This window comes from Trachurus japonicus, chromosome 12, assembly GCF_045865225.1.
Source record: "Trachurus japonicus isolate A0001 chromosome 12, Traja_1.0".
Classification (NCBI taxonomy): Eukaryota; Metazoa; Chordata; class Actinopteri; order Carangiformes; family Carangidae; genus Trachurus; species Trachurus japonicus.
In genome coordinates, this window is record NC_140918.1 from 12,076,651 (window position 1) to 12,101,794 (window position 25,144).

The window sequence follows — 25,144 nt, forward strand, 5'->3', positions numbered from 1 at the left end:
ATTATAGATTCTCTTTTATCTTGTTCTGTCTCAGTTTCTTTCTCCAATCAATCTGTCTTTTTTCAGGAGCTTATCATTTTATTTATTTGAACTGGTGCCTTGAATAAGGCATGGTTGGTTTCTCAAAATAACTATGAATCCCGTAATTCAATTATAAATGTCTGAACAGACATATTTGGAGCAGTTTTAGAGTAGCTGGTCATTCCAGTTTGTCGAATAAATCATTATGCATTGTGCAGATATAAGCCAACTAACTCTGGTTTAAAATGCACCGAGCAAATTTTATTTTGAAGTATCATCTACATGCAGTGCATGTATAGGATGAGAGAGGATGTTTGAATAGAAATCAATGCAAACAAGTGCTTCCAGCTTGTAACTATGGACAGAGCTGTGGAGTCAGTGCAGTCACACTCTAGATGTTGGATCAATATGTGCAACACCTTAAAAAGGCGTGATATCCACAAGATGTTCATGTGGTTCTCTCCTATGACCAGATCACAGCGACATCACAATCTGTTGTCTTCTATTACCACTGCTGGGCTGGACCCAGACCTGCTGCCAGCCGAGCCACAGGAAGCACACATGCTCTTTCAAATGATTAAAAAAAAAGAAAGAACAGAAGAAAGAATAAAATAAACATGTCTTCATTAACTTCATTGCATCCGCTCTGCTCCCATGATTTTGGCTCCCTCCTGTCATGTGTGGAGCTGAGGAGACGGAGGGGGGCTATCATGAGCCACATTATGTAAATAAGGTGCAGGAGCATGTGCCAGTTAAACCGCAGTGCCGTGCGAAGTGAGACTGAGGCTGTGGCTTTGGACGGTAGAAGCCGGGGCCGTCGGTAGATGGCGGTAACCCAAGAAACCTGATCCACCGGGCTCTCGGGCACTCTGTCTCAGTTTGCAGCACTCGCATTGAAGGCAGAGGAGCTGAACAGTTTGAAGGACATCAAAAGAAACAGGAGAGCTCACGGCGGGTCCTCTCGAGTTTTGCGCGCAGCCCTCCCGAGCAGGAGCCGGAACGCTTTGTCTCCAAGAAAAACGGGAAAACTAAAAACACCATGGAAGACAAATCTAATTCGTTCTCCAGCAACAAGGAGGAGAAGGCGGATGGGAATAATGTTTTTCAGAGGCAAGACTCGATACAGAAAAATAACACGGGGAGCCAGAATATGAAGGACCATGGCAACTCAGTGGGCTTCAAGGGGGAGCGGGAAGAGGCCATGGTCGGTTTTGACGATTTAGACGGGGCGTCCAGGCAACATGGTTTTATGCAGAGGCAATTTGGGGCCATGATGCAGCCCGGAGTCAATAAGTTCTCCTTGCGTATGTTCGGCAGTCAGAAAGCCGTGGAGAAAGAGCAAGAGAGGGTTCAAACGGCCGGATACTGGATCATTCATCCATATAGCGATTTTAGGTAAGGGCTGCAAAAAAAAAAAAAGACACCTGCTCACCCTCCCTCTTCTTTTTTATCCACCCCTCTCGTCACCCCGGGGTTCTGCAAGCTATATACACTCTCACACATAACGCTCTGTCATCGGCACACGCACAGCCAGCCTGCCCCGAAGCGCATACGCTAATCTACCTCTGTATTTAGGCAATCAGGCTTCCGCTGGCTGAGGGCTTCACTGTCAAAATGTGCTCAGTGAGTGTGCGTGTCTGTGTGAGTCTGTGTGTCCGTATGCGTGCGTGCTTGTGTGTGTGTGTGTGTGTTTCATTGCGGCATTTTTATTATAATAGAGAGGGGCGCATTATAAGGCTACAAAGGTGTATCAGTGAAACGTCCTTGGAAAAAGGATGGTGAATGTCATGGTTTTTGAAAACGCGCACAAACGCAGCCCCCTCTTCCGATTGTTCCACAGCAACAACACACTGGTCCAGGTCCCCATTGCGACAATATTCCGCTGGTGTATTGGGGCGACAGTAGGCTACCTGGACACAACGTGACAATGCCATTGCACCATCACAGGTTGTAAACATTTCATGGTAGGCGGCGGTGAGACGGCGGGCCTGCGTGTGAGAAGAGAGAGATAGAAAAAAACGCACAGAATGCGGTAAAACATCGTGCAGGAGGAGGGGTGGGATGGTGGGGGGCGATTAAAGGGAAAATGGCCGTTGTTCTGAATTAATTAGTCAAAACTGATCCTGGAATTTGGAGTTGCAAACATCTGGCAGACAGGGCTGATGTGTGAGTGATGTGTTTTTGTGCCGCTGCCCTGCCGGGTAAATGTGAAGGAATGTGTTTGTATGAGGTGATGTGCAGGATCATGCCACACTTCCCTCCCCGTGGCATCCCCTAAATGCCACACTCACATGATGATCAGTATGCAACTGATCTTTTTTCATTGGCTATAGTGCACTGTCCTACAGAGACAAGCTGTATAAAGTGGAAACTACATTTCCAAACTGCTTAGTAGACGAAGTAGCGACCGCCCATATCGTCACAGACAACACAAGTATTGTCACAGATGAGCCCCCGTCAGTGTGAGCCGCCTCTTTAACATCTTTAACACACATGGTAAACAAATGAGATCAGGTTCAGGCAGGACTGGTTCTCCACAAGCTGCGTGTTTACAGTTCACCACTTCACCAATTAAGCATCTCATCTGGCCCAGGCTCTGCACCAGTGTCCCCTGGCACAGCTTGATGGTGACAATCATCCCAGCTTTCCGCTGTAGCATGTAACGTGCCGGGGCACGTTGTTTCCCCTGCCTTCAACATGGTGCTGTCCGTGGTCCTGAACTGAAGAGCTGTAGCTATATGTATATGCAGCACTCCTGTGTGTCTGGGCTCTTATTCAGAGCTGTAAATTAAAAAGAATCCAGCACTAAAAGTTGCAATGACTCTTTCACTATAGGCGTCATGACTGTAGCTCTGTCTTGCTTGCACTCTTTGAAATGTAAAGAGTCTAATGAGGTGCGCCACAATGTGCATAGTGCCTCTTAATGGTGTGTCCAGGAGGTATTGCGTTGTGTGTTTCCCCTGCACTTTAGAATAAAGCTAACTAGGATATCCTGAACTCACCCACACAAAGACACAAACATATTCACATGCCCATGTGCACACACAGATGATGGTGGGCAAGGATTAGTAGCACAACACAACAGTCAATGAGCTTAGCAGTCTCTGAAAACAATTATGTAAGGAGATTGACCCCCCTCTAAAAGATGGCCAAAGGCTAGGACCCATACAATCCAGTGATATGTGCACCTTTTCTCTTTTTTTCCATTTGTTAATTATTGTTTTGATTAATTACCTCTGCCAAGGAGGTTGTGTTTTCACCCCTGTTTGTTTATTTGTCAGCAGGATTATACAAAAAAGTAATGAACCGATTTGTATCAAACGTGGTGAAGGGATGAGACTCGGACCGTGGAGGAACCCATTAAAATTTGGGGTAGATTTGGATCATTTACCAGGAATTTGATTTTCTTTTTTTGTTGGTTGGCTTTGGTGTTTGTCTTAGCTTTCTCAGTGCCCTTCTAGTCAGTTGTGCTGTGTAATGGAACAAGTTTGTTTCTGTGTGCTTTGTTATTTTTGGGATAAATTTAGGAGAAGGGCTGAAAAATGCTGCGATGGCTCCGTCACTGTCGTTCACATATGCACAGAATGCTGTGTCTTCGAGCGTATTATGTAAAATAAAAGACGAATTGGCCCATCAATAGGGATTTTGCATTTTAATCTCCGCCCAAGGAGACTGACACTTACTTCTGATGTATATAACTACCTCAGGTGGCACCTTAAGGTTCCTTTCTAATGACATTTTCACACGGTTTTTCACAAGAGGTCCTCGTGCTGTATAGTCAGAGTAAAGACACAACCCTTCCATGTCAATGAGATAGCACCCTGGCTTCAAAGTGAGGCTATATCCCAGTGCTTGAAGCTATCCATCACACTGGTGCATAAATGATGGAGGTGCAAGGGTACACTTTGCTTGGCAGGTCTCCTTGTACGGCAGCTTAAAAGCTAATCTGTTTCTCCACTGTGGGGCTTGACTTAACAACTTCATTATTTTGTGTTTATTCGGTTTCTTTTTACAGGAGTGTATCACTAACATACACTTACATAATTATATTAAACATGCATCATCCCATATCCATTTTGGCAGAACAATGTCTGACCAAAACAAGTAAACAAAAAAGAAAACAGCATATGGTCTTCTGCTGAAAAGTCTTACGTAAGTACAGTCCATGAATGACACCACTATTCACACGGGCTTTATATTGCTTTGTGGGAGTGTTTGAAACTCAATATCCAACATATTCTTTGTACACAGTGGCTGCTTAAAGATTAATGGCAGGTTAGTAATATTAATTATTCATGGAGTTTTGGAGAGGTCTCATGCAAGGCCTCATACACCTCTGGTTATGCTAAGGAGAGGCCTTTGTCGTTGTCTAAAAGACTCTCAGTAATGTTTTCTGTTTTAAAGAGGGCGCCGGTAAAGACAGGAACCATGGGTCTGTTTTAGCCATTAAGTCACATCTAATCACTATTAACATTATTGGTGCCATAGATTTAGAGACAACTGGTGTTTTCTAGCAATAATGATTATATCCCTATCAGCACATCTTCTATTAAGGATGGTTATGGTTAGTATTTTGATTATTTCAGCTCATCCATACAAATGTATCACTCTCCAGATTTTCAGGGACTGATGTGAGATCTGGTCACCTCTCTGTACCCACATGTGTGTGAGTCATTAACTTCATCAACTATGTATATAAATCTGCACTCATCGAACTCCATATCATTCTCACTGTTTACATCCATACAACACGTGACCTCTTGTGGCACGGTGTACCCATTACACTGCAGATTGGATGCTGACTAAGACTGTGTGGAGTTCCCTCTGTTGCTTGGCCAAAAGTGGTCTGGCATTGATTATGATGGAGCACTTGTTCAAGGGAGGAAACCTACAAGAAAAAGAATATGAGCTGGCTTGATTTGGAGCCGGATTGTTGCGATAATAACTCCTCTGCCTCGACTGGAGCTGATTCTCCGGTCCGCTGCAGGAGTGGTAGCTTTAGTGTCAATATAAATTTACTGGTATTCATTTATAGCTCCCACACAGTGACCAGCCATCACTGAGAAGATTTGAAGAATCTGTCAACTTTGGTAAAGAGCTGAATTATATGAGTTTGTGGTTGTCTGTGATATACTGAGGCAACATAAGCTCATTTTTTCTCAGGGTGTAAATATCAGTCAGGAAAACCAGTGCTCTCTGTGCAGTTATATCTCCCATTTTATACAATAATAACAGCAGCTTGTGTTTACAAATCGGAGTAAGACTCAGGATTAAAAATGACAAGCAGAAAGCAGAGGTCATCATCAAGTGAGAGAATGGCTGCATGGGACAGGACCTGGGTGTACAAATGGGCTGCGAGCACCAGAGCACCAGGTGAATGTAGAGTCCTGTGGCTGCACTGCAGGAGCAGGAGTCTGACTGGGGGACTGCATGCTGAGCTGGTGTTGGGGCTGCTGCACTTACAGTTGGATGCACCGCTCTCCGCTTACTGGTTTTACTGGGACTGCAAATTGGAGCATTGGAGCAAGAGTCTGACACAATGATGTAGCAAGAACTGGACACAGTATTAGAGCTGCTGCTGGAGCTGGCTGTAGTGGCACGCTATTGACTTGCTTTAGATTTGCCTAACAACAAGGACGGTCAGTGGACATTGAACCATCTCAAGTGCACTTTGTGTCCTCAGTCATGTATTCTTTAAGTTCGTGCAGAAGAGTTAGAGGTCTGCTGCCTTATGATTTCTAATGCAGGAGGAGAAACATTATGTTTTATTCATTAGATAAGTGGGTGTATTAGAGGTCGTGTACAGTATAAATACCGCCTACATAAGTCAAGAGAGAAATAGGAATATCTTAGAGACGTGGGCTCTCATTTTCACCACAAGGCTTTTGATTATATTAATATGAGTGAGAAACATCCACCATTTCCTTTACTTGAAACATATCTATGATGAGCTGAAACTCATATTTGTTGTTGATTTTGTAAATGTCAGTTATCACTTCATTTTATATATAAAAACACAGTGTCTAGTTTTGATCAAACTAATACTTTTTCACTCTCTTCCATAATTTACTTGATTGCACTTTGACTTTTTGAGGTTTCATCTTTAGAAACGTTTCCTGTTTACTTTTCTCTTTCTTACCCCAGACTAATTAAGCTACTTTAAGTCATTTGCTTTCTGCAAATTAAAAGATCCCTAGAAGTATCCTCATAATCATTCACCGTTTCATCTTTGTCTTTGTTCTTGTTCCCTTTAAATATGAACAATTCTCTTCTTTGCATCTTGTTATGAAGCAGTTGAAAAAATGAATTAGAGCAGATGTCTTTGCTGCAGCCTCCTATTAAACATTTATAAACAACAAAAAGAAAATCTCATGCCTCACACACATACTGTTTATATATTATGCCAACATGTTGGCTGAACGAGCATTTAATAATAGCATTTGGACTGTATATTCAAAGTTATAGCTATGATTTACAGCACTTGCATTTTAAACTGACGCAAACTACAAATCCTGGTCTTCGTGCTCCTTGTCATTGTTGCAAAGTGCATGTTTGCATAATGTTGTCTTCTCTGATGTCCCACTCAAGGCGTTAAGTCAAGGCTCTCCTCATGACGAATCCACTCCACAGGCACTAGTTCAATGTCTGCCGGTGTAAAAATACCTGTGGTGGATATTATGAACCACCTAGAAGACCGCTGTTTAGTTGAAGTGAAAGACAATTATCGGACACATGATCCCTGGATATTTATAAAGCCAAGGCCTCTGCTTAATTTATTCAAACAGATCCATTACTGGGCGGCCAGTATGCCAGGCAGACAGGCAGCCTGCCAACCAGTCCCCCAGTCCATTTCCATCTTCCACAACGGCAATGGACTGGGCAGCAAGGCGGAGCAGAGGCATGCAGTGGCAGCAGCGGCAGGGATGGCGTCAGTGGAGAGTTTTTAGCATGAGATAGGATTCCTGAAAGCATCTATTTTCATTCATGGTTCCTCGGCCTTTATGGAGGCCCAGGACACTTGGTGGAAAGAGTAGGCTGCTGATGAATCACTTCTGGCTCTGTTCATCACAAAACAGAGGGCAGGGGCATTAACACAGTCAGGAAGGATAAGAGGGCCTGGTGCTAACAGGGCTCTGCACACATACAGTAAGTGTTGGATGTCTTTGACTCACAGTGAACTTCGGGCTCTGACTGTCTAAAGGATAATAAAGACGTTGGCAGCAACGGTCACAAGTGCTTGTCAGAGCTGTGTCTGTTGTGAGCCTGTGAGTTTTCTACTGATTATTCTTGTTTGTTCAGTGATAGTTTAACTGGAAATACAGGACTGGTTATTGGTCATATGACAGAAAAATAATTAATGGACATTCATCGTCCCCAAACACTGCATCTTGATACTGGACGGTAATAACTTTGGTGCTTCCTGACGTTTCATCAGGTCAAACTTTCACTTGGTTTCCAAACAAATGTATTTGTTTTCACTGTATTGCTTTCTCACCTATAGGCTTGTACAAAACAGGAGATTTTGATGAGAAATATTCTCTGAAACTGTGGCAAGGTCCATGGTTGTGTTTCATTTTCATAAATTCTCTTAAACCCTGTTTTGCTCCAGCTTATTCTAATAGTTTTTATCACGTTCTTCCCCTGTTTCGCTTTCTAATTGACCGTCTATACGTTTTCTCACTGATTTGTGTGTGTGTGTTTCGCTCCACAGGTTCTACTGGGACTTGATAATGCTCATCATGATGATGGGGAATCTAATCATCATTCCTGTGGGAATAACCTTCTTCTCAGAGCAGACTACCACCACCTGGCTGGTCTTCAACGTGGCCTCAGACACCATCTTCCTGGTGGACCTGGTCATGAACTTCAGGACGGGGATCGTCAATGAGGAGAGCTCCGAGATCATCCTCGACCCCAAGGTCATCAAGATGAATTACCTGAAGAGCTGGTTCGTTGTGGACTTCCTCTCCTCCATTCCAGTGGATTATATCTTTTTAATAGTGGAGAAAGGCTTTGACTCAGAGGTATATAAAACGGCCCGGGCCCTGCGAATCGTCCGCTTCACCAAGATCCTCAGTCTCCTGCGTCTCTTAAGACTGTCCCGACTCATCAGATACATACATCAGTGGGAGGAGGTGCGTATATGTTTGTGTCTGTGTGCATTAGTGAGCAAGAATTAAAATAGAAGCGGAAATTGACGTAAAAGCGGAGAAGGAGGCAGTGACTCAGAGAGACTTATGGTGTGTACGTTGTTGATGTATTTGTGCTGCGTGCGGTGGGTCTGACTCTGGCTGGCTGCTTTTCCCGGCAGCATGGTAACAACCTTGAAAGGTTAATGCACAGATATAATTGTGCGCGTATAAAAGCTAATAGATTCTGTCAATCAGCACTGGTCAGAAGGTCTTATCTCTGGGTGACAAGTGGTAATGTCAGATTCAGCTCATTGATGGGTGAAATTAATGCAAAATCAGAAATCAAAAGGAATTGCCTCCAGTTTCTTTTCACAGCCCTCGTTCTACACAGTGGGTGTATACATGGATTTAGGGCATAATACGATGCAGTTAACAGTCTTATATTCGAGGTTAAATGAACTTCTCTCTTTATGTTATGCTGGTGTGGTTGTTCCAGATGACTGTAGTGGATTTTGTGTGAACATCCGCAAGGTTAAACCCCACTGGACATAACCGAGAATGATACATTATTACCCTCCATCGAGTCATTGCACTCCCTGACTCAGACTATTTAACCAAGCTCTAGTGTTCTCCCTCTCCTGGTAATGATTTCATTACACCGGACTGATGTAAAGATTCTGCTCCTCCGTATCACACCTGAACCGTCGCTGCAGGTGGATACATTTTAGATGTCACGGCCCGAAGCACTGACATGATACGTTTGATGTGAACTGTGGCTTAGTTAAAATGTAAATAGGTGACCATAACACAGTAGGTTTTTTAATGAGGCGGCCTCGTCCTCATTCTGATCGTCCTTGCCCTAATGCTCCCCGTCCGTCTCCCTCTCTTGTGTTGTTGCTGCTGCTGTTATCCGTGCCGTTTGTGTGCTTTGCTGTGCTGTGCTGTGTTGTCAGGGCTCAACCCCGAGTGCACATATTGCATGGTTCGGTGATACATCAGTAACAATGTCAGTGCAAGACGGAGATAATTCGCTGAATGAAAATGCATCTGACAAACCTAAAGGTCGTGAACCTGTAACCAGCAGCTTTTTCTAAACACACTTGCGTTTATATGTATGAGCAGAATCCAGCCAGGACTTAGTGTAAACAGTGCAATTCTGCAGCGTGTCCAATTCCCTGCTGCCGTGCTATGGATCAGTGAACATTTACAGGGCAGGGAACGACGCTCATCTTTGTTTTCTAAGTACCAATGGGGGCATCAGGCTCTAATAGTGTTTATGGTAGCGTATGTGTCTCTTTATGTTTTAAAACCGCTTTCTATTATCTTTACTGCACAATGTGGCATTAGAAAACAAAAACATTATTCATGCTTCAGAAAAACATTATTCAAGCTTTGCCAAATGCAGTCTTGAATTAAGGATCCACATACACACGCACACACACATTTACACAACCATATACTGAAAGTGAGTACCATATGGATTGCAGTTGTGTGGTGTTATTATCTTGGCACGCACACCATGTGGGAAGTTGATTATAGAATTCAGACAGGGCGGTATATCACACTGCTGTATAGGTTGCAGAGCTGTGTGCAGTGGGAGGATGAGACCGTATGGACCGGGTTAGAAACACAAAGAGACGGTGCCGCAAGGTTAATAAAAATCTGCAGTGAACATGCAGCGAGGCAGCGCAGCATACATGGATGTGTCATCATGCTCGGATACAACAACCCTGCACTCGTAGTTCATCTCTCCCGTGCTCACTCATTCCTCTTTGTCTCTACTCGTCTCTCTGCTTATCAAACTCTGACTCTGTCTCCCTCTCCGGCCTCACCCCCCTCCACCCCCCGCATGGTATTTCTCACCCTCTCACTCGCGATATGTCATCCTCCGTTAGCACTCTCTGCCTCTCTGGATGTTGTGGTGTCTCTTACCTCAAGATGCTTTAGAAACATACAGATTACGTAGTGTAGAAATTTAATATTACTTAGGTGTGACCGGATTTAACAGCCACGCTGAATAATAAAACAACAGCGAATCAAGACGCGTCCACAGGAGACGTGAGAAGAAAGGAAACTGCACTGGGTGGAAAAATTCCAAGCTGTCGTATGACGTTAGGTGTAGGATGCAGGATTAGCGCTTTAATGGAGGGACAAATGCGGTCTCCAGCCATCATAATGGGCTTCAAGCAGTGAACCATCATTACAGCATCAGCCCTGGGACGGACTCCGTTAGTTATTCAGTCAATTTCTACAATAAGTCATCCTCCAGCCTGGATGTCCGTCACTCCCTCAGCTGTCATGTGCAGTCTGCCCCCCCCCACTCTCCACTCCTCACTCCTCACTCCCCACTCCGCTTTGTCACCATTTCTTCCCTCCATCTGTGATGTAAAGCGCCGGCTGGACGGTCAGAACTAAGCTCACTCAGATTTTTGTCAATACGCTCTATTATCAGACCTTAATGAGCAATAGCCAGGAGAAGATGAATGTGAATTGAGACAATTACCTTATAGTTTGTCTCAATTTTCCCAATAAATACAGGTTTCCTTTTCCAAGTGCTGCTGGGAAGTGGCTGCTGGATTTTATAGCTGAAGTAAACCAGCTGAATAGCTACAGGATTAGTATCCACAGAGGAACTGATGCATATTATTTAAGCAACTCACAAAAGCAGCAGTAGATGACACCATCTGTCTGGGCTAATTAGAAAAATAATTATGACAAATAAAAAAAAAAATGTATTGATGCAATAGTTTGAATCAGGCATTATAATACCTCCACTTCTAGATTTTTACTCGGACCCTAGCTTTTGGTGTTCATGCTACTAGATGCTGCTATTTCTGTGTGTGTATGTTTGTTCAATAATTCATTCATTTGTTTGATCACACATAATTATTGCAATGTGCAGTGCTTAGGGAAATTGCAGCCAACAGCGTGAAGGTCATGCCGAGCAGTAGATACACTGTGTGCTCAAACACCACAGTTCAAACAAGCGCCGACCAAATGGAGGCTGATGTGCTGTTGACACATCTGGAGGACGCACGGTGATTCTTGTTATATTCTTGAAACTATGTAAACGCCTAAAGTAAATATAACTGAAGTCGTTCTAATTGACTCTCACTGTACATGTGGCTTAATGTATAGATGTGTACATCATGCAAATGTTTGAGGCACTTTGTGCGTCAGAGGATGCAAGAGGATGTCAATGAGTCAAATATAATGTGACGTAAAATGACAAGTGTGGCCGGTGGAGATGATCCACAGAGACTTCATCATCATCATCATCATCATCATCATCAGTCAATTCTGTATTTCCCCTCGACCCTTGTAGCACCTTTTAGCTCGATGTTTTGGTTTTGACTTGGGAATCAATTAATGCTGCAGTAGCTGAATGTGACGTTAAACCGTTCCTACAGAGCAGTATTTCCTACAGTACCTAGAGAGGTGAAAAAAATTACCCCAGTCACAGGTTCCTACCCCTCACTAATAGCAACACCCCTGGGATTCATTTTAATGGCTGAGTATTTAACAATTCAGTGAAATAATGAGAATAGTCATCGAGGGCTTTTTTTTTTTTTGCCCTTTCATCTTTAATTTCACCGGCATTTCTGGATCTTTCAAGGGCATTTTTGCCCCCTGCTCCGATTCATTTCTAACTCCACCTCACTTATGATTCACTTATTATTTCATGCCCCGTCACATACAGAGCTAATTATCCCAATGACCTTACAGACTGTTTTTTCCCCACTCAGTTACCTTTGGATATATACACTAATGTTGGAGAGATCTTAATGATTTATGTTACCAGTGATAGTATTGATAGGACCGCATCCGCTGTTGATTTTTGTTCATTTTGTTTAATGAAAAATGCAAAAGCAGACTAAGGGGATAACAGTTTTAAACCGTAGTAGAGAATCCCCACCGCTCCCAGTGCCACATCTGGCTCATCACTGCCACCAGGCCTCCCGCCAGATCCCAATCCAGCACAAGGGCTCAGGTTGAGCTTGTGGCAGGATACCAGCCCCCCCCAGGGGTGGCACTACCCTTTCCTAAGCCCCAGGCAGCATCTGTCTTTTACCCCCACCATGGGTTAAAAGTTAATGCTGACAAACAAGTACATGCAAGTGTTGCATTGTGTTTGCTGATATACTGACTCACTCATTGTATTTTATGCCTCACCATTATGATGGCATGCAGTTCAGCACCATCGTGCTTATGCTCAGTGAAACATACTGACTGCAATTAAGAATTAAGGTAGATCAATAATCTACAGACACTAAAAAGAGGAACCTCTGTAATTATTTTGACAAAACAACATATGCGCTATGTATTCTGGATAAATGTATATATAAGTGGCTATTTTTAACTGCCAATACAAATACAAATGTCGATTTTAATGAGCTACTTAACCATTTGTTGTATTTTTAATGTCTTTTCTCTGCAGAAAACCTATCAATGATTGCCTTGTAAGACATCTGCTGGGACCTAATTATTATTTCTCTGTGATGCTGTGTTGAAAATGTTAATGAATACATTGCCATAACATTTTGAAAGCCAATTTAGCAAACTGCATGACTAGAGAGTTAACAAAGCTTTAATATATTCTCTACAGCTGATATATAACTCTATATTACAATGTATTTCTATTGATAAACCAGTGCTGGCATTGTTGTTATGAAACTGAGGTAGAGCTGTGTTTGTGTGTTGGAAATCTCCCAATATATTAGAGGTTGTTTTCCTCTGTAGTTAAACAGATATTGTGCTGTATCACCGCACACGTTGTCCTCGGTCGTGTTGCAGTTGCTGTATTTTGATACTATGGTGATACGTTGTCACACCTGCTGACTTACACAATGATTAACAACCCTATACTCAGTGTAAACACACTATAGTACAGCAGGACATGAGGTGATGTTACCAGTTCTACCTGTTGATACTTCACCACTTCACTTCAGAATTGCTGCAGACTTACTTTAACCTCCTTTATTCTCAGAACAGACAGTACAGTTGGTGTTTTTCTTTCTTTGCTTCCCAGTTTTCCAATTTCCTTTTTATGTTTCTGGACGGATGATCCTGGTGATGAAACTGTGTCATCATCTCGTGCCATCATGTCATCACCAGATTTGTATTCGTGATATTAAGACGCCTTGAAGCACAATTTTCCATAAGCTTCTGCCAACCATAGGCCAAGACATTGATTCTTGATGTCGGGTGCATGGGCTCTTGCCCAAATAAATTAAGTTGATTTATCTTTTGATCTGTGACACGCAATAAGATCTATAGTCAAATTTTATAGGGGAAATGAACTGGAAGTGCACAACCCCATTACAGTAGCAGCTTCTTGTAAGAAGTGGCAGCTAAGCCATGTGACAGACTGAGGCTTCACATCCGATTGTTGTTTATATTTTTTTGCTTTTTTAGCCGGATATATTTCCAGGGGATGGGTTAGTGTCTGCTCCAGCTGACAGCAGAGCATGAAGCAAGTGATCTGTTTAATTAGAGTGTGCCTGTTGGGATGTGTCGACCGAAGCAAAGGTGCACGGTTGATTCGTAGCTCGCTTGGTAAATTGATCTGAAAGGGGGAAACTGTGAGCCAACTGACCCGGGTATCTAGTTCACTGCGTGTGAACAGTAGAGGAGACTTTAACTACATTACACTGGCTAAATGTGGTCCCCACTGAAATAACCCATACTATAGTGTGACAGCCTGACACCACAGACCTTTTTTTTAATTCTTCCGTTTATAGACCCAGTATGTCAACATACAGATGGAGGAGATGTGACTGTTTGACTGCACCTTCTCGCGGTGTCATATGTTCATTTTAGAGAAATAAACATGTTGAATTAGATTAGATTCAACTGCACACTTACTGAATTTCAAGTCATGGTATAAGACTGATGTTTATCAGTAGGTCACTTCACTTTACAGAGCATATGATGATGTCTTCAAGGTCCTTGTTTTGACCCCAAAATGCTAAGAACATAGCTTGCAATGACGAAAACAGCAAATCCGCACATTTGACAAACTGATAAGAACCATTGCTGAATCATAAATGACTCGTTTCCTGTTGCCTGATTGAACGATAAACTGTTGCAACACACGGCAAAGGCTTTGCGAGGTTAAAAGAGATCACGATGAAGCCACTGACGTATTGTAATTTGCCACCTCAGCGACACATAGTTTGATGCCAGGAGATTAGTGGGCTTTGGTTTATTGAGTCCCGTGGACTTGATTCACCTGTCTCTGAATAGGCCATGCCAACTGCGTGGTGCCTAGAGGCCACCGCCCCAGTCTCATGCAGGGACACAGGTGCATAATCACACACGCACGCACACACACACACACACAAATACACAAAAAGTGCGTGTTGAATTAGGAAGTGCTGTGTCATGTGTGAAGCCCGCAGAGAGTGCAAGCAAAACAGAAAGAGAGGAAACAAAGGGCTGAATGCATTGTGTTTTAGATTTCCTGTCACACAGCTTCAACTGTGATTCCACCACTACGTCCTGCTGATTGATTTTCTATTGTGTTGATCCTGTTTCCTTCTGTAATTACAGCTTGTAGAATAGGGGTGGGAGAAAAAATCGATTCACATAGATATCGCGATATCTTTTTTGACGATTTTTAAATCGATTTTTTTTTTCAAAAATCGATTTTTTTTTTTTTGAAAAAATTTTTTTTTTTGAATTTTTGAAATTTTTTTTTTTGAATTTTTTAAAATATTGTGCAATGTGTATTTGTTAGCCTCTTTTACATACAGAGAGTACAGGCTTTGAAAAGGGTTTAAGTTCATTTTATAATGGAGTATGTTAATTTATAGGCTCCTACAGTGTTTGTGTGCAGATAAATGTTAAAAATGCGACTAAAAATCGAGAGAATCGGCAATATCGTAGAATCGCAATTTAAATCGAATCGGCATCCAAAAAATCGTAGAAGAATCGAATCGGGAGAAAAGCATATCGTCCCAGCCCTATTGTAGAATGACGCTTAACAAAGCAGGAGCAGAGGTTTTTTAAATGTGAACGTTTGTGTCCATACAATCCACCTTTTGCTCTTTTAAAGCTGCAACCCACATGCAATTTATCAACTTAAACAAAGACGAGCTGAATCCATAAAGAAAGTATACAATCCATTTATCACGCAGAACAGCAATTGACATTTATAGGAGGATAATTAAAAGGAGCCTGGCCTCATTACCATGTTCTCTCAAATGGCATTTAGTTGTAGGACACACATACAGTAGTGAGGAGCAGAGATGTGACTGGCTGCAGGACTCTCCTCCATGAAAGAGCCGTGTTGGAGCGGAGCCTCGGGCTGATGACTGTATACAACTGTTTCCTGTTATGGGATGTGATTTGATGTGAACTGATGTGATGTGTGAGGCTAAGGATTATTGCGAGGACTGTGTCATGTCTACGTATTTGTGTGTGTGTGTGTGTGTGTGTGTGTGTGTGTGCATCTGGATATATCAAACTCTGTAGCCTCGAGGTAGCATATGGTAACTATTTTTTTTATTTTTTATTAATTCCTAAAATATATTGTATTCTCAGAGGCCAATACTTTGCAAATGTCAATCTGCCAACACTACGCATGGGTTCACAGCAGCGATAAGACAAATAAGAGAAATAATGGCGGAAAAGTGATGATCATTAAAGTGTCGGAGGGGCTCTACATTAACTCTGATTGCAGACTAAGTCCCCTGTGGCAGGTGTTGAGTTATCCTTCGTTCTGTATTTCTGCTGCACAAGTTCTTTCCATTTCATGTCCCAACGAGAACTTGGCGACATGAGGCATTGTTTTTCAAAGAAGAGAAAGGTCTGATTTCACTTAAAGGTATGTTGAGGACACTGAAGCACTACTCTCTGTGTGCCTGGAGATGTATATGTCATTTATGAAAACAGAAGCGGTGGCGGTGGCGGCGGCGGCGGCAGCGGCAGCGGCCTGGAAGTGCAGTTTGTAATCTGAGCAGCAGCTTATGTGTGTTAGAGAAGTTTCCTTTTTCTGTTTCTACGCACTAAAGGAGGAGACGACTGGAAATTGTAAACTGGAATAAAGGGTCAGATGAATGTGCAGGTTTGAGAAGAAACTTCCATGGGAAAGCGCAGTAACACAGTGATAGTGATAACACAGTATTTGGATACAGTTGCATGCACATCTTGGGTAACATACAGTAAAGCATATGAATGCCACCTATATCCTCCATGCAGCTAATCCCCCTGTGTTTTACAGTTGTAAAATCTTAATCTCTTATTATATATTAGATACAGGATTCCAGGATTTGCTTGTGAATTGTGACGACCAGTTTAGAGTTTATTACCTCAGGAAAAATGAGTGCATTTGTCAATAAAGCATGTGCAAGAAGCAGATTTTGCTGTCCGGTGCTACTAAGCACTTGGCTACGGAACAGTGAATTCACTGTTCCTTCCTCTTCACTCTTGCATTTTTCATCAATGCTCAAGCTCCACAGTGATGTGTGTGTGTGTGTGTAATGCTTTGTTGCACTTGGTTCAGCAAGTCAGCCGTTTTTTTAACAAAACAAAAAAAAATCTAACAAATTAGCATTTTCATGTTTACAGCGACCATGTTTTTATTCAGCTCTGACTCTCTGGTATAGCGACGGCCTGTGAATTTGAATGTATCCAAATCAGATTGTGCTCTGCTTTGCTTGTGCTGTGTGTTTTGCTGTGGGGAGAAGTGAACAGGGTGTTTGGTGGCAGTTTGGTGGTCATCAGCATAATCACATTTGGGAAACCCCACCCACTTTACAGTAGGCTAGTGCTTGGCATGGCTTGGCTTGGCAGGCTGTTGGAGGCGAAGCAGACCTTTGTTGTCTTGCGTGTGTGTTGTGTGTATGTGTGTGGGAGCTGCAGCCTGCAGGGGGGCTAAACAGCTCTGTCACATGTCTTTATGTGCGACAATCTGACTGTCACACATTTGACATGTCCTGAGGAGGGGGACCTCACTGTTTACCCAAGAGGCACCCACACTGTTCTAGTCGTGCTCACTATATAACATGTTAAATCCACTGGATGACAGTGTTATTTTGTCTCAACAATTATTTGTCTGAAATGTTGCAGTTTTCGGTTGTTAAGAGTGTGCTTCATTACATTAAGACATAAAAAATCTGAATTATCAGTCTCCCACAGATATTAGTCGTGCTAAATTTAGTTTAATGAAACAGCGCTCGCACTTTATTCGGGGTGGTACAGATCTCTCTTTTGGTGCAGCAGCTTCTCCACAAACATACATTATCTCTCTCACTTTCCCTCCCTCTTGGTCCATTTCTCTTGCTTCACCCCCTCTCTCTCACACACATACACACACACGCCTAATGGACTCCTCCAGTCCAATTTTGTCAAGCAGACAAAAATGAAGGACAATGCTTTTTCCCCCCTCTCATGCTGTCTGCGTTCTTGTCCTCTCTGTTTTAAGACACGGCTCTCTGACGATGAACATAATGTGCCTCGAATTGTGTTCTTGCTCAGCTCACTGGGGGAAGCTCGCTCTTGGCCCAGGGGCTGGAAAATCCCAGACATCCACTGCCTGAAAGAAAGAGTTTTTCTGCTCATCCCCTGTAGATGGAACCCATTTTCCCTTGCCAAGTCACTGAGTGCTCCTTCTGTTGCTAGTTGGTCTTGTTAACTGCAGTAGAGAGTGTTAATTGCTTGACCATATGGTTTAGCGTACAGAGTTAATTGTGAAACCGGTGGTGTTAAAGTAGAGGGAAAAGTAGCTTTAAGCGCACTAATTATAGTAGCACAACTCCACTTTAAATAGAGGAACATAGTTTTACACACAGGTCTGTTAAAATTAGCATGTCAGCAGAAACGGCTGTACGACGACGACTCTGATCCACAGTCTTACTCAAACACGGTGGTTAAATTAATATGAGGGTGGAACGAAGGTGATGTGCAGGCGTTGCTTTTAATATATCAAATATTGACAGTGCCACAGATAAAAGAGTGTCTTTGAGATGCTTTCACAAATAGAACAGGGGAAAAGGATGAGGGGCTTGAAAGCACTGAACTGTTAAGAAATATAGGTTAAAAATAGGCTTTCTATACTGTGCTAAAGTCTATTACAGCATCTTTACCTCTTATAGAATATTTCTTCAGTCAGCTTTTGGGCAGATTTATGTTATTGCAAAAAACGGTCATGGATCATGTTCATCATGATTGGATTCATCCCTGCTGCTGACTGCTAACTTCACAGGTCAGTCTGTATCATGCTGCCAATAGAAGCTGATCTATGACATTTCAAATGCTGTATACTTGCTCCACTGGGAGTACCTCTATTTATCTCCTTCTCTCTCACGCGCGCGCTTGCTCGCTCTCTCTCCGTCTCTCTGTCTGTCTTTTTCTTTTCATCTCTTACTGTCGCTGTCAGTCCGTCCCTCAGCTCGGCCTTTTATTTGATCTAAGATATAAACAGACATGTCTGCACAGTAAAGACAGTGAGACAGAGAGGCAGTGACACCGAGAGGAAGGAGGCTGAGAAAAAGAGCAGGAACTGTTTGTCCACAGAAGAGGCTGAATCTGTTATATAATTATAAAACAGTAGGTTTTTTTTTTCTCTGAAAGATTAAAGGAAGCAGGTTTGATAATATGATGATTTGATGAATTACTGAATTAGAGCAGTAAGCGATACGTGCAGCGCCTTGAAACCACTGTCATCTTCAGTTACTGAGCCTGGGGTATAACTGTTTCAGCAGCCCCACAGCAGTCAAACTAAATAAACATCTGCTCTTCCTTCCAACATCTGCTGCTTTTTTTTTTTAAGCATAATTTTGTTTTGCAGCTCATGTCACATTTTGATACTTAACAACAGTATTTCCTTGGTAATTTGTTTTAACGCCCTCCAGAGTTTCCAAGAGTCAGTGGAGGCGGCTTTGATCTCCTGTCCATCGCTATGGGGTATCCCCCCCGCCCGCCCCCCGTGAACACAAGTCTCCCTCTGCATAGTGTGCACAGTACAGTAAGCAGACAGATGACAGATATAGTCTTAGGAGGGGACTAAAGTGATAAGTGTGGAGATTAAGCTAATCTCGGTTATTTTTGTTCACGGGGCTGTTGTTGGTGGTTGCTGTGTGCGAGCAGAGGTTCTGCCGGGGGGTCGTTGGGGAGAGGGTGGTCGCACCGTAGGAAACATTCATTTGTGATCTGTGGTCATTAGCTAGGAAAAGCTCTTATAGACTAACTAATGCTTATTCTCATTACTTATTTATCTGGCATTAGATTTCTGGTTTAATCATTTAGTCAATAAAAACAGCAGCAGAAAAAAGACACATTCCAGTTTGTCAGAGTCAAAGGAGACGTCTGCACGTGTCTTGGTTATGCTTAAGGTCTAAAACCCAAAGACGTCGCTCATTTGCTATAATAGAGAACGATTTTAGATGTTGGAGCCGTTCAATGTTTTGGCATTTTTGCTTGAAAAAAAATCCTTAAATGATGAATTGATTACAAAAATAGTTGCTGATAGATTTTCTGTCAATGGACTGTTCACTTGACTAATCCTCCCATCCTCACAAACGTGGCTGATTGATTCTCCATGAAGCACATAATGATCCCTTGGTTATTTAGAGAAGGGGGATTGAGGGTGGGGTTGGGGGGCAATGCTACTCATGGAAGACATCCTGTAATGATGCCTTGTGCAAATTAATTAATTAGTAACTAGTGAAGCATTTCTGCTTTCACTTCCCCAAGAGTTAATGTCGTGGTGGATGGATTTAGTGAAGCACCCTTCATCCATCTGTCATGGCAACAGCTGGGCTGCAACAGTTTAAATATTGTCTTACACAGGAGCATCATTATAGCATTGGACTATTATTGCTATGGTGTGACTACAGTATAGATTAGATTATGAAGCATTATCAGGCGTCGTCATGATGTTACAGCCATCACAGTAAGAGGTATGTGAGATTAGATGATGTGCACTTGCTGCACTGTGGATCATGTGACCGATCACACCATATAACTTTCACGGTGCTGTGTATTTACTGTTGTTGCACTCTTACTGTTAATGCGTATCCTCTTTCTACTATAGTCTGTATCTCTTGGAGACACGGCCACTATTAGAGATATCGTACACCGTGTTTGAGCATCAGGAGCGATCGATAGCAGCTTCGAGTGTAGTCTAAAATCACAGCGCGAGGCCGTCTCCACCCACCCCGGGACATTGGGGAGGGTGTGTCCTTGTGCTAAACTGTTGTTGGAAGGGTCCATCTTGCTGATGTTTACATGAGCACAGCAGGTCACCCTGTGCAATCCAGTCAAATCCTTCCTGCTCTCACATGGGCACTAATCTTCCCCCGACTGCCTTCTTAGCACAACCACAACTCGGACTGCAACACACACAGTCCTCTTCTCCTTCACTCCTCCATGACATGTGTATTTTGCTCATTTCTGATTTTTTCCCTCTCTCTGCCTCCCTCTTTCCTTTCTTGTCTTTTTACCTGTCAGCACACTGGCCTACCTCCTTCAAATATCTTGTGTGTGCACGGAAAATAAATGAGATAATAAATGCCAACAAGATGTGGCCTACAAACATTTAAATTCTGATACTTGCACTTCTTGTACTCCAACATGAAATGAACAATTTAAAACAGTTCGGTTTAGTGTAGGAAACTTGATATTCCTTTGATTTAACATCAAATAAATCATTTGACATTTAGGAAAATATATTCATCTCCTACTGTAGTTGAGGGTGAGCTAAGATTGATACCACGCTTACAAATGTGTGTTTACAATGCAGCGCTCAGAGTTGATTAGCTTAGCTTAACATAAAGCCTGGAGGCAGGGTGAAGCAGCAAGCTTAGCTCTGTTTAACACAAACAGAAACTTAAAACTACAAGTGGTGGTTTCTCAGCAACAAAAGGTCAACTCTAGGTGTCCTGGTGCACTTATTTTGGTACTTCAGACTGATACAGGGCTGCTGTTTCCCTCTGTCCCCAGTCTTTATGCTAAGTTAAGTGAACCTAAACAAATTGGGTAAATTACAAACTAGGCCTTTAAAGAAATGCTTTTCCCCCAATGCAGCATAATTTTATACTTGTGGACTGAGTCTAAAGAAATAAAATGTGATGTTGGCCATTTCAAATTTAGACTGAGCATGTTAAATACTGTAGTGCAAATGTAAAACACATCAAAATATATCCGTGCAACCTGCAGAAAAAACCTGCTATGACTGAGATCAAACATATTTCAACAATATTACTGTGTGATCCTTGCTGACTGACCTGCTTACTAATCCATGAGGTGTCATATTTATCCCAGTTCCTGGACAGATGTCGCATGCCTCTCTGATATCTCCCTGTTATCTCTGTTCTTTCTCTCTTTCCTTCTCTCCTCCGTCACAGACTGACTGACTGAGTGAGTGAGTGAGGACGCTGATTTAATTCCCAGAATGATGTTGTCAAACTGTCGTGCTGAAACAGAACTTGCATAACCAGACAATTGGTGGGAAAATAGGTCACATGGGAAAAACAGTTGAGCCCACTGGCATGTTTTTGAACAATATGTCCGTGTTCACTTGTTTTCCCTGCGATTTTTTCTCACAGCGCTGACGAGTGGCACAGGTGCTGCTGTGTGATACTGCCTATGTTTGGAGATGTCAGTCATTGTGTGCGTGTTTTCTTTAGAGCTGAGCCCATGTTGTTATTTTGTTACAATGGGTCAGGTTACAGGTACAAATCAATAGAGCATTCAACCTCCTCCTCATCCATAAATACATTGACTTGTTCACCGGATGCTACGAGCTTTTTCCCTGCATATAGACCCTCATATAAGCCTCGACAGAACATTTCTAGAAGAACGCGCATAAATTAACTGCATACATTAATCCCCACAGGCTCTGTGAATGATAATGTCCACATACTGTAGGGACAAAGAGGAGGCTTGGCAGACTGTGTGGGTCACGATGTATTGATGCGCTGACAGAAGAGGTACAGGGCTTTTTATATTTCAGTATTAACGGGAGCCTCCCCACAAAATCCACAAATGACTTCCATGCAGAGCACATCATAAACGTGACCCCTGTGGCTGTGCGGGCTTCTGCCCCAGAGGATGCTGCCTCTGCCTCTGCCTCTTGCCAATGCAGCTCTGAATGGTAGAGCACAGATTAAGGCAGAACAGAAGTGTCGAGGTTATCACGCTCACACGACCAAAATAGACGCAGAGCGGGTGAGACAGCGGGCAAGGCAGCTCGGCTCACGGTAGCTATAGTGTGATGTGCTTAGCGGAAGAATAAGAGAAGAATAATGCTGACGGACTCAAAAATGATGGAAAACAGAGCAGTTGAACAGCGGTGCTCCCGTAGGGAAGAGCTACCCAGGCAGAAAGAGTCTTTCTTCTAAACTTGTGACTGACGTATTACCATGGGATGACTCATCCAATTAAAGGAATGCATTGATTAATGGTTGCTATGGGCTAATCCAGAGGAAAAACAGCATTACAACACATTCTATAACACCTACCGTCTTTTTTTATCCTGCACGCAAACACTTATCTTTGAGCCCTAAGTGTTAGCAGTTGTGCTTCATGAGGCATCGACTGCTGCCAAGAGGCTGCATACAAAAATTTGAAGATTAAACGTGTTGCAAAATTTATATCCAAGTGGTTGTATGAAATAAAAACAAGAGGGAAAATTATTACTAGCAGCCAATGCCTGCAAAGTGTGGGTATTAGCCTACTGCAGTGTGTTCTTTGTGGCTCATTAGTGCTGAACATGATATTTAAGACTCTCCTCAGTGATACAAATATTTACCGTGGGTAACCTGTTTGTCAGATGTATAAAGGTTATATAGCTGCAGAATGCGGTCAGGTTGGTGGCTGAACAAACAAGGTGAAGCAGTATGTTAAAAAATGATTTGTATGTATCATTACAGAAATGGACTGAGCCTGCTGTTCTTCTATTATCATCTGTTGTCCTCTCACTGATAGTTTAAAGGTCAGTTAGGCTACTTGCCTAGTGGTGAAAAGTAACGGTAGCAAATACTTCTATACAGTTTTTTCATAGAAAACACAGTTTCTAAAATATAAAGCAATGTTAAAATGCAGATTTAAAGTAGTGATGATGAGCTCCAACATATAATAATAATAATAATAATAGGACAATTTTATAATATACCATTCTTTCACTACTAACACTAATGTGCTTTTATGTTCTACTTCAAGTACTCACTAGTATTTGATCCATGATGTCATGCTTTGCCGGGTGTGTGAGTCAGAGATTCATGTAGCAAAGAAATAATGATCTTCTCTTTAAAGTGTCTTCTGTTACATTAATTGATCACTAATTGTTTTGTGCCCGTGTAAAGATCCCATCGATCTCCACCTGCCTTTTAATTAAGTCTCTGACTACAAATTACTGCTGGGCCTCATTACCTAAATGCACTGCCTCTGCACCACAGAGTCACAGTCTATTGATGCAGAGAAACTATTGTCCTGCAGGTTTTTCTTTCTTTTTTTTCTTTTTGCACAGCTTTGGCATGTTACATATATGACACTGCTCTTCTTGTGCAGTCTAGTCTATTCTTGTCTGTGTTGCACCCAGATTTACAGACTGATTAGCTTCAGAGAGCATACACTATGCTGCCTGAAGCTCTGACATAATGCCAAGTCTATTTATGTTTATTTATTGCCGAACTATACATATATCAACATGATTACACATAGTGCATAACAGTGATGTGATTTGTAATTACTTCCAGGAAGCTGCTTTTCTTTTGGGAGGGGTGGGGAGCAGCACTGGAAAAAATGTACATGAAATATTCCTCTTTCGGCTCAGACATACATTGTCTCCAGGAGGGCTTTGGTTTGCTTTTATTCTAAATGGTCAGCAGCTTTATTCCAGAGGAGACACACGGGAAGAGAGAACACGAGACTTGCTAAATCCCGGTGAATTCCCATTACATGATAATATGATTTTTCAAATCCAAGTTCAACTGTAATTTTGTGATTAAGCAAAACCAAGAGAGATCCAAAAGGAGATTTACAAGACGATGTTAAGCGGGAGAATTCCAGATTTTCCTGGAAGCAGTTTTGTCATCCTTCAATGTAATAGCCAGTGGTGGATTTAATCCCCTCAAATTAGTCCCTCGCTAATCCTCACTAACCTCAAACAGAGGTCACTCATGTCCAATTTGAAGATGCATAAAGAACACTTTGTAATTGCGTGTCCAAGGCCCACAGCTTGACGATGAGTAATTCTCCTGCGTGCTCTTTTCACTGCACATCAGATTCAAAATGTCAGCCTACAGTAAACACATCAACCTGACAGACTGCCGCGGTGTGAACGCCTTTTAAATGGAAATTAAACACGTGTTGAATCGCACCTGTGTTTATCACAATACAATAACTCACTGATTGACATTTCATCACTTTTGCTCTTGGATGTCTTGAAGCTTATTCACCTTCTTGGTTTTTACATCCACATACCCTCATCTGCTCTGCTCGACCATACTGCGGTGGTGAATGGATGGTGAAGGGCCAAATGTGAATGAGCGGCGTGCTGGCTGGACACAACCAGCGTGTGACCTTGTGTCGCTATCACATCACATCTTGGCTATTCGTCTCTTCTGTATTAGAGGATTATGCTGACCTCTGCCCTTGCCCCCGGTCAAATTTAAGCTTGATGCACTTAATTCTAAGCCTATATTTTGCCAATGCCAGCCGAGAGTATTGGCTGTGCTTTTGGCTCTCTGTCAGTGCCACCTATTTCCTGTAGTCGTACAGTTTGTGAGAGCTTATAGTGGCAGAGAGGGGCTCACATCTTGGGAATACACAGCCTTTGTGATTGCTTTGTTTGTGTTTAACATTTGGGGACAATGTTCTGAAATGTCCACCTACTGTCGCTGCCCTGCTCTCTTGTGCGCTTGTAATGCGAACAGGTGATTCAACAATTTTTTTTACGTGGCCCCTTTCAACCCGACACACACGGGCACAGTCATGCAAATGCAGGAAACACTGCAGTGAGTAGATATTTTGCATTCAGTGGACAG

At 42.5% G+C, this 25,144-nt stretch overlaps 1 protein-coding gene across 1 annotated transcript in view; it reads left to right on the forward strand.

Annotated features, from left to right (window-relative positions):
* Window positions 1–734: 734 nt before the first annotated feature.
* hcn1 (hyperpolarization activated cyclic nucleotide-gated potassium channel 1) overlaps window positions 735–25,144 on the forward strand; it is a 74,127-nt gene continuing 49,717 nt past the window's right edge. Inside the window, exons 1-2 of the mRNA XM_085793206.1 lie at window positions 735–1,416; window positions 7,733–8,156. Of these exons, the coding sequence (XP_085649332.1) occupies window positions 1,061–1,416; window positions 7,733–8,156 (780 nt within the window). The 5' untranslated portion in view covers window positions 735–1,060. The remainder of the gene's footprint in view (window positions 1,417–7,732; window positions 8,157–25,144) is intronic.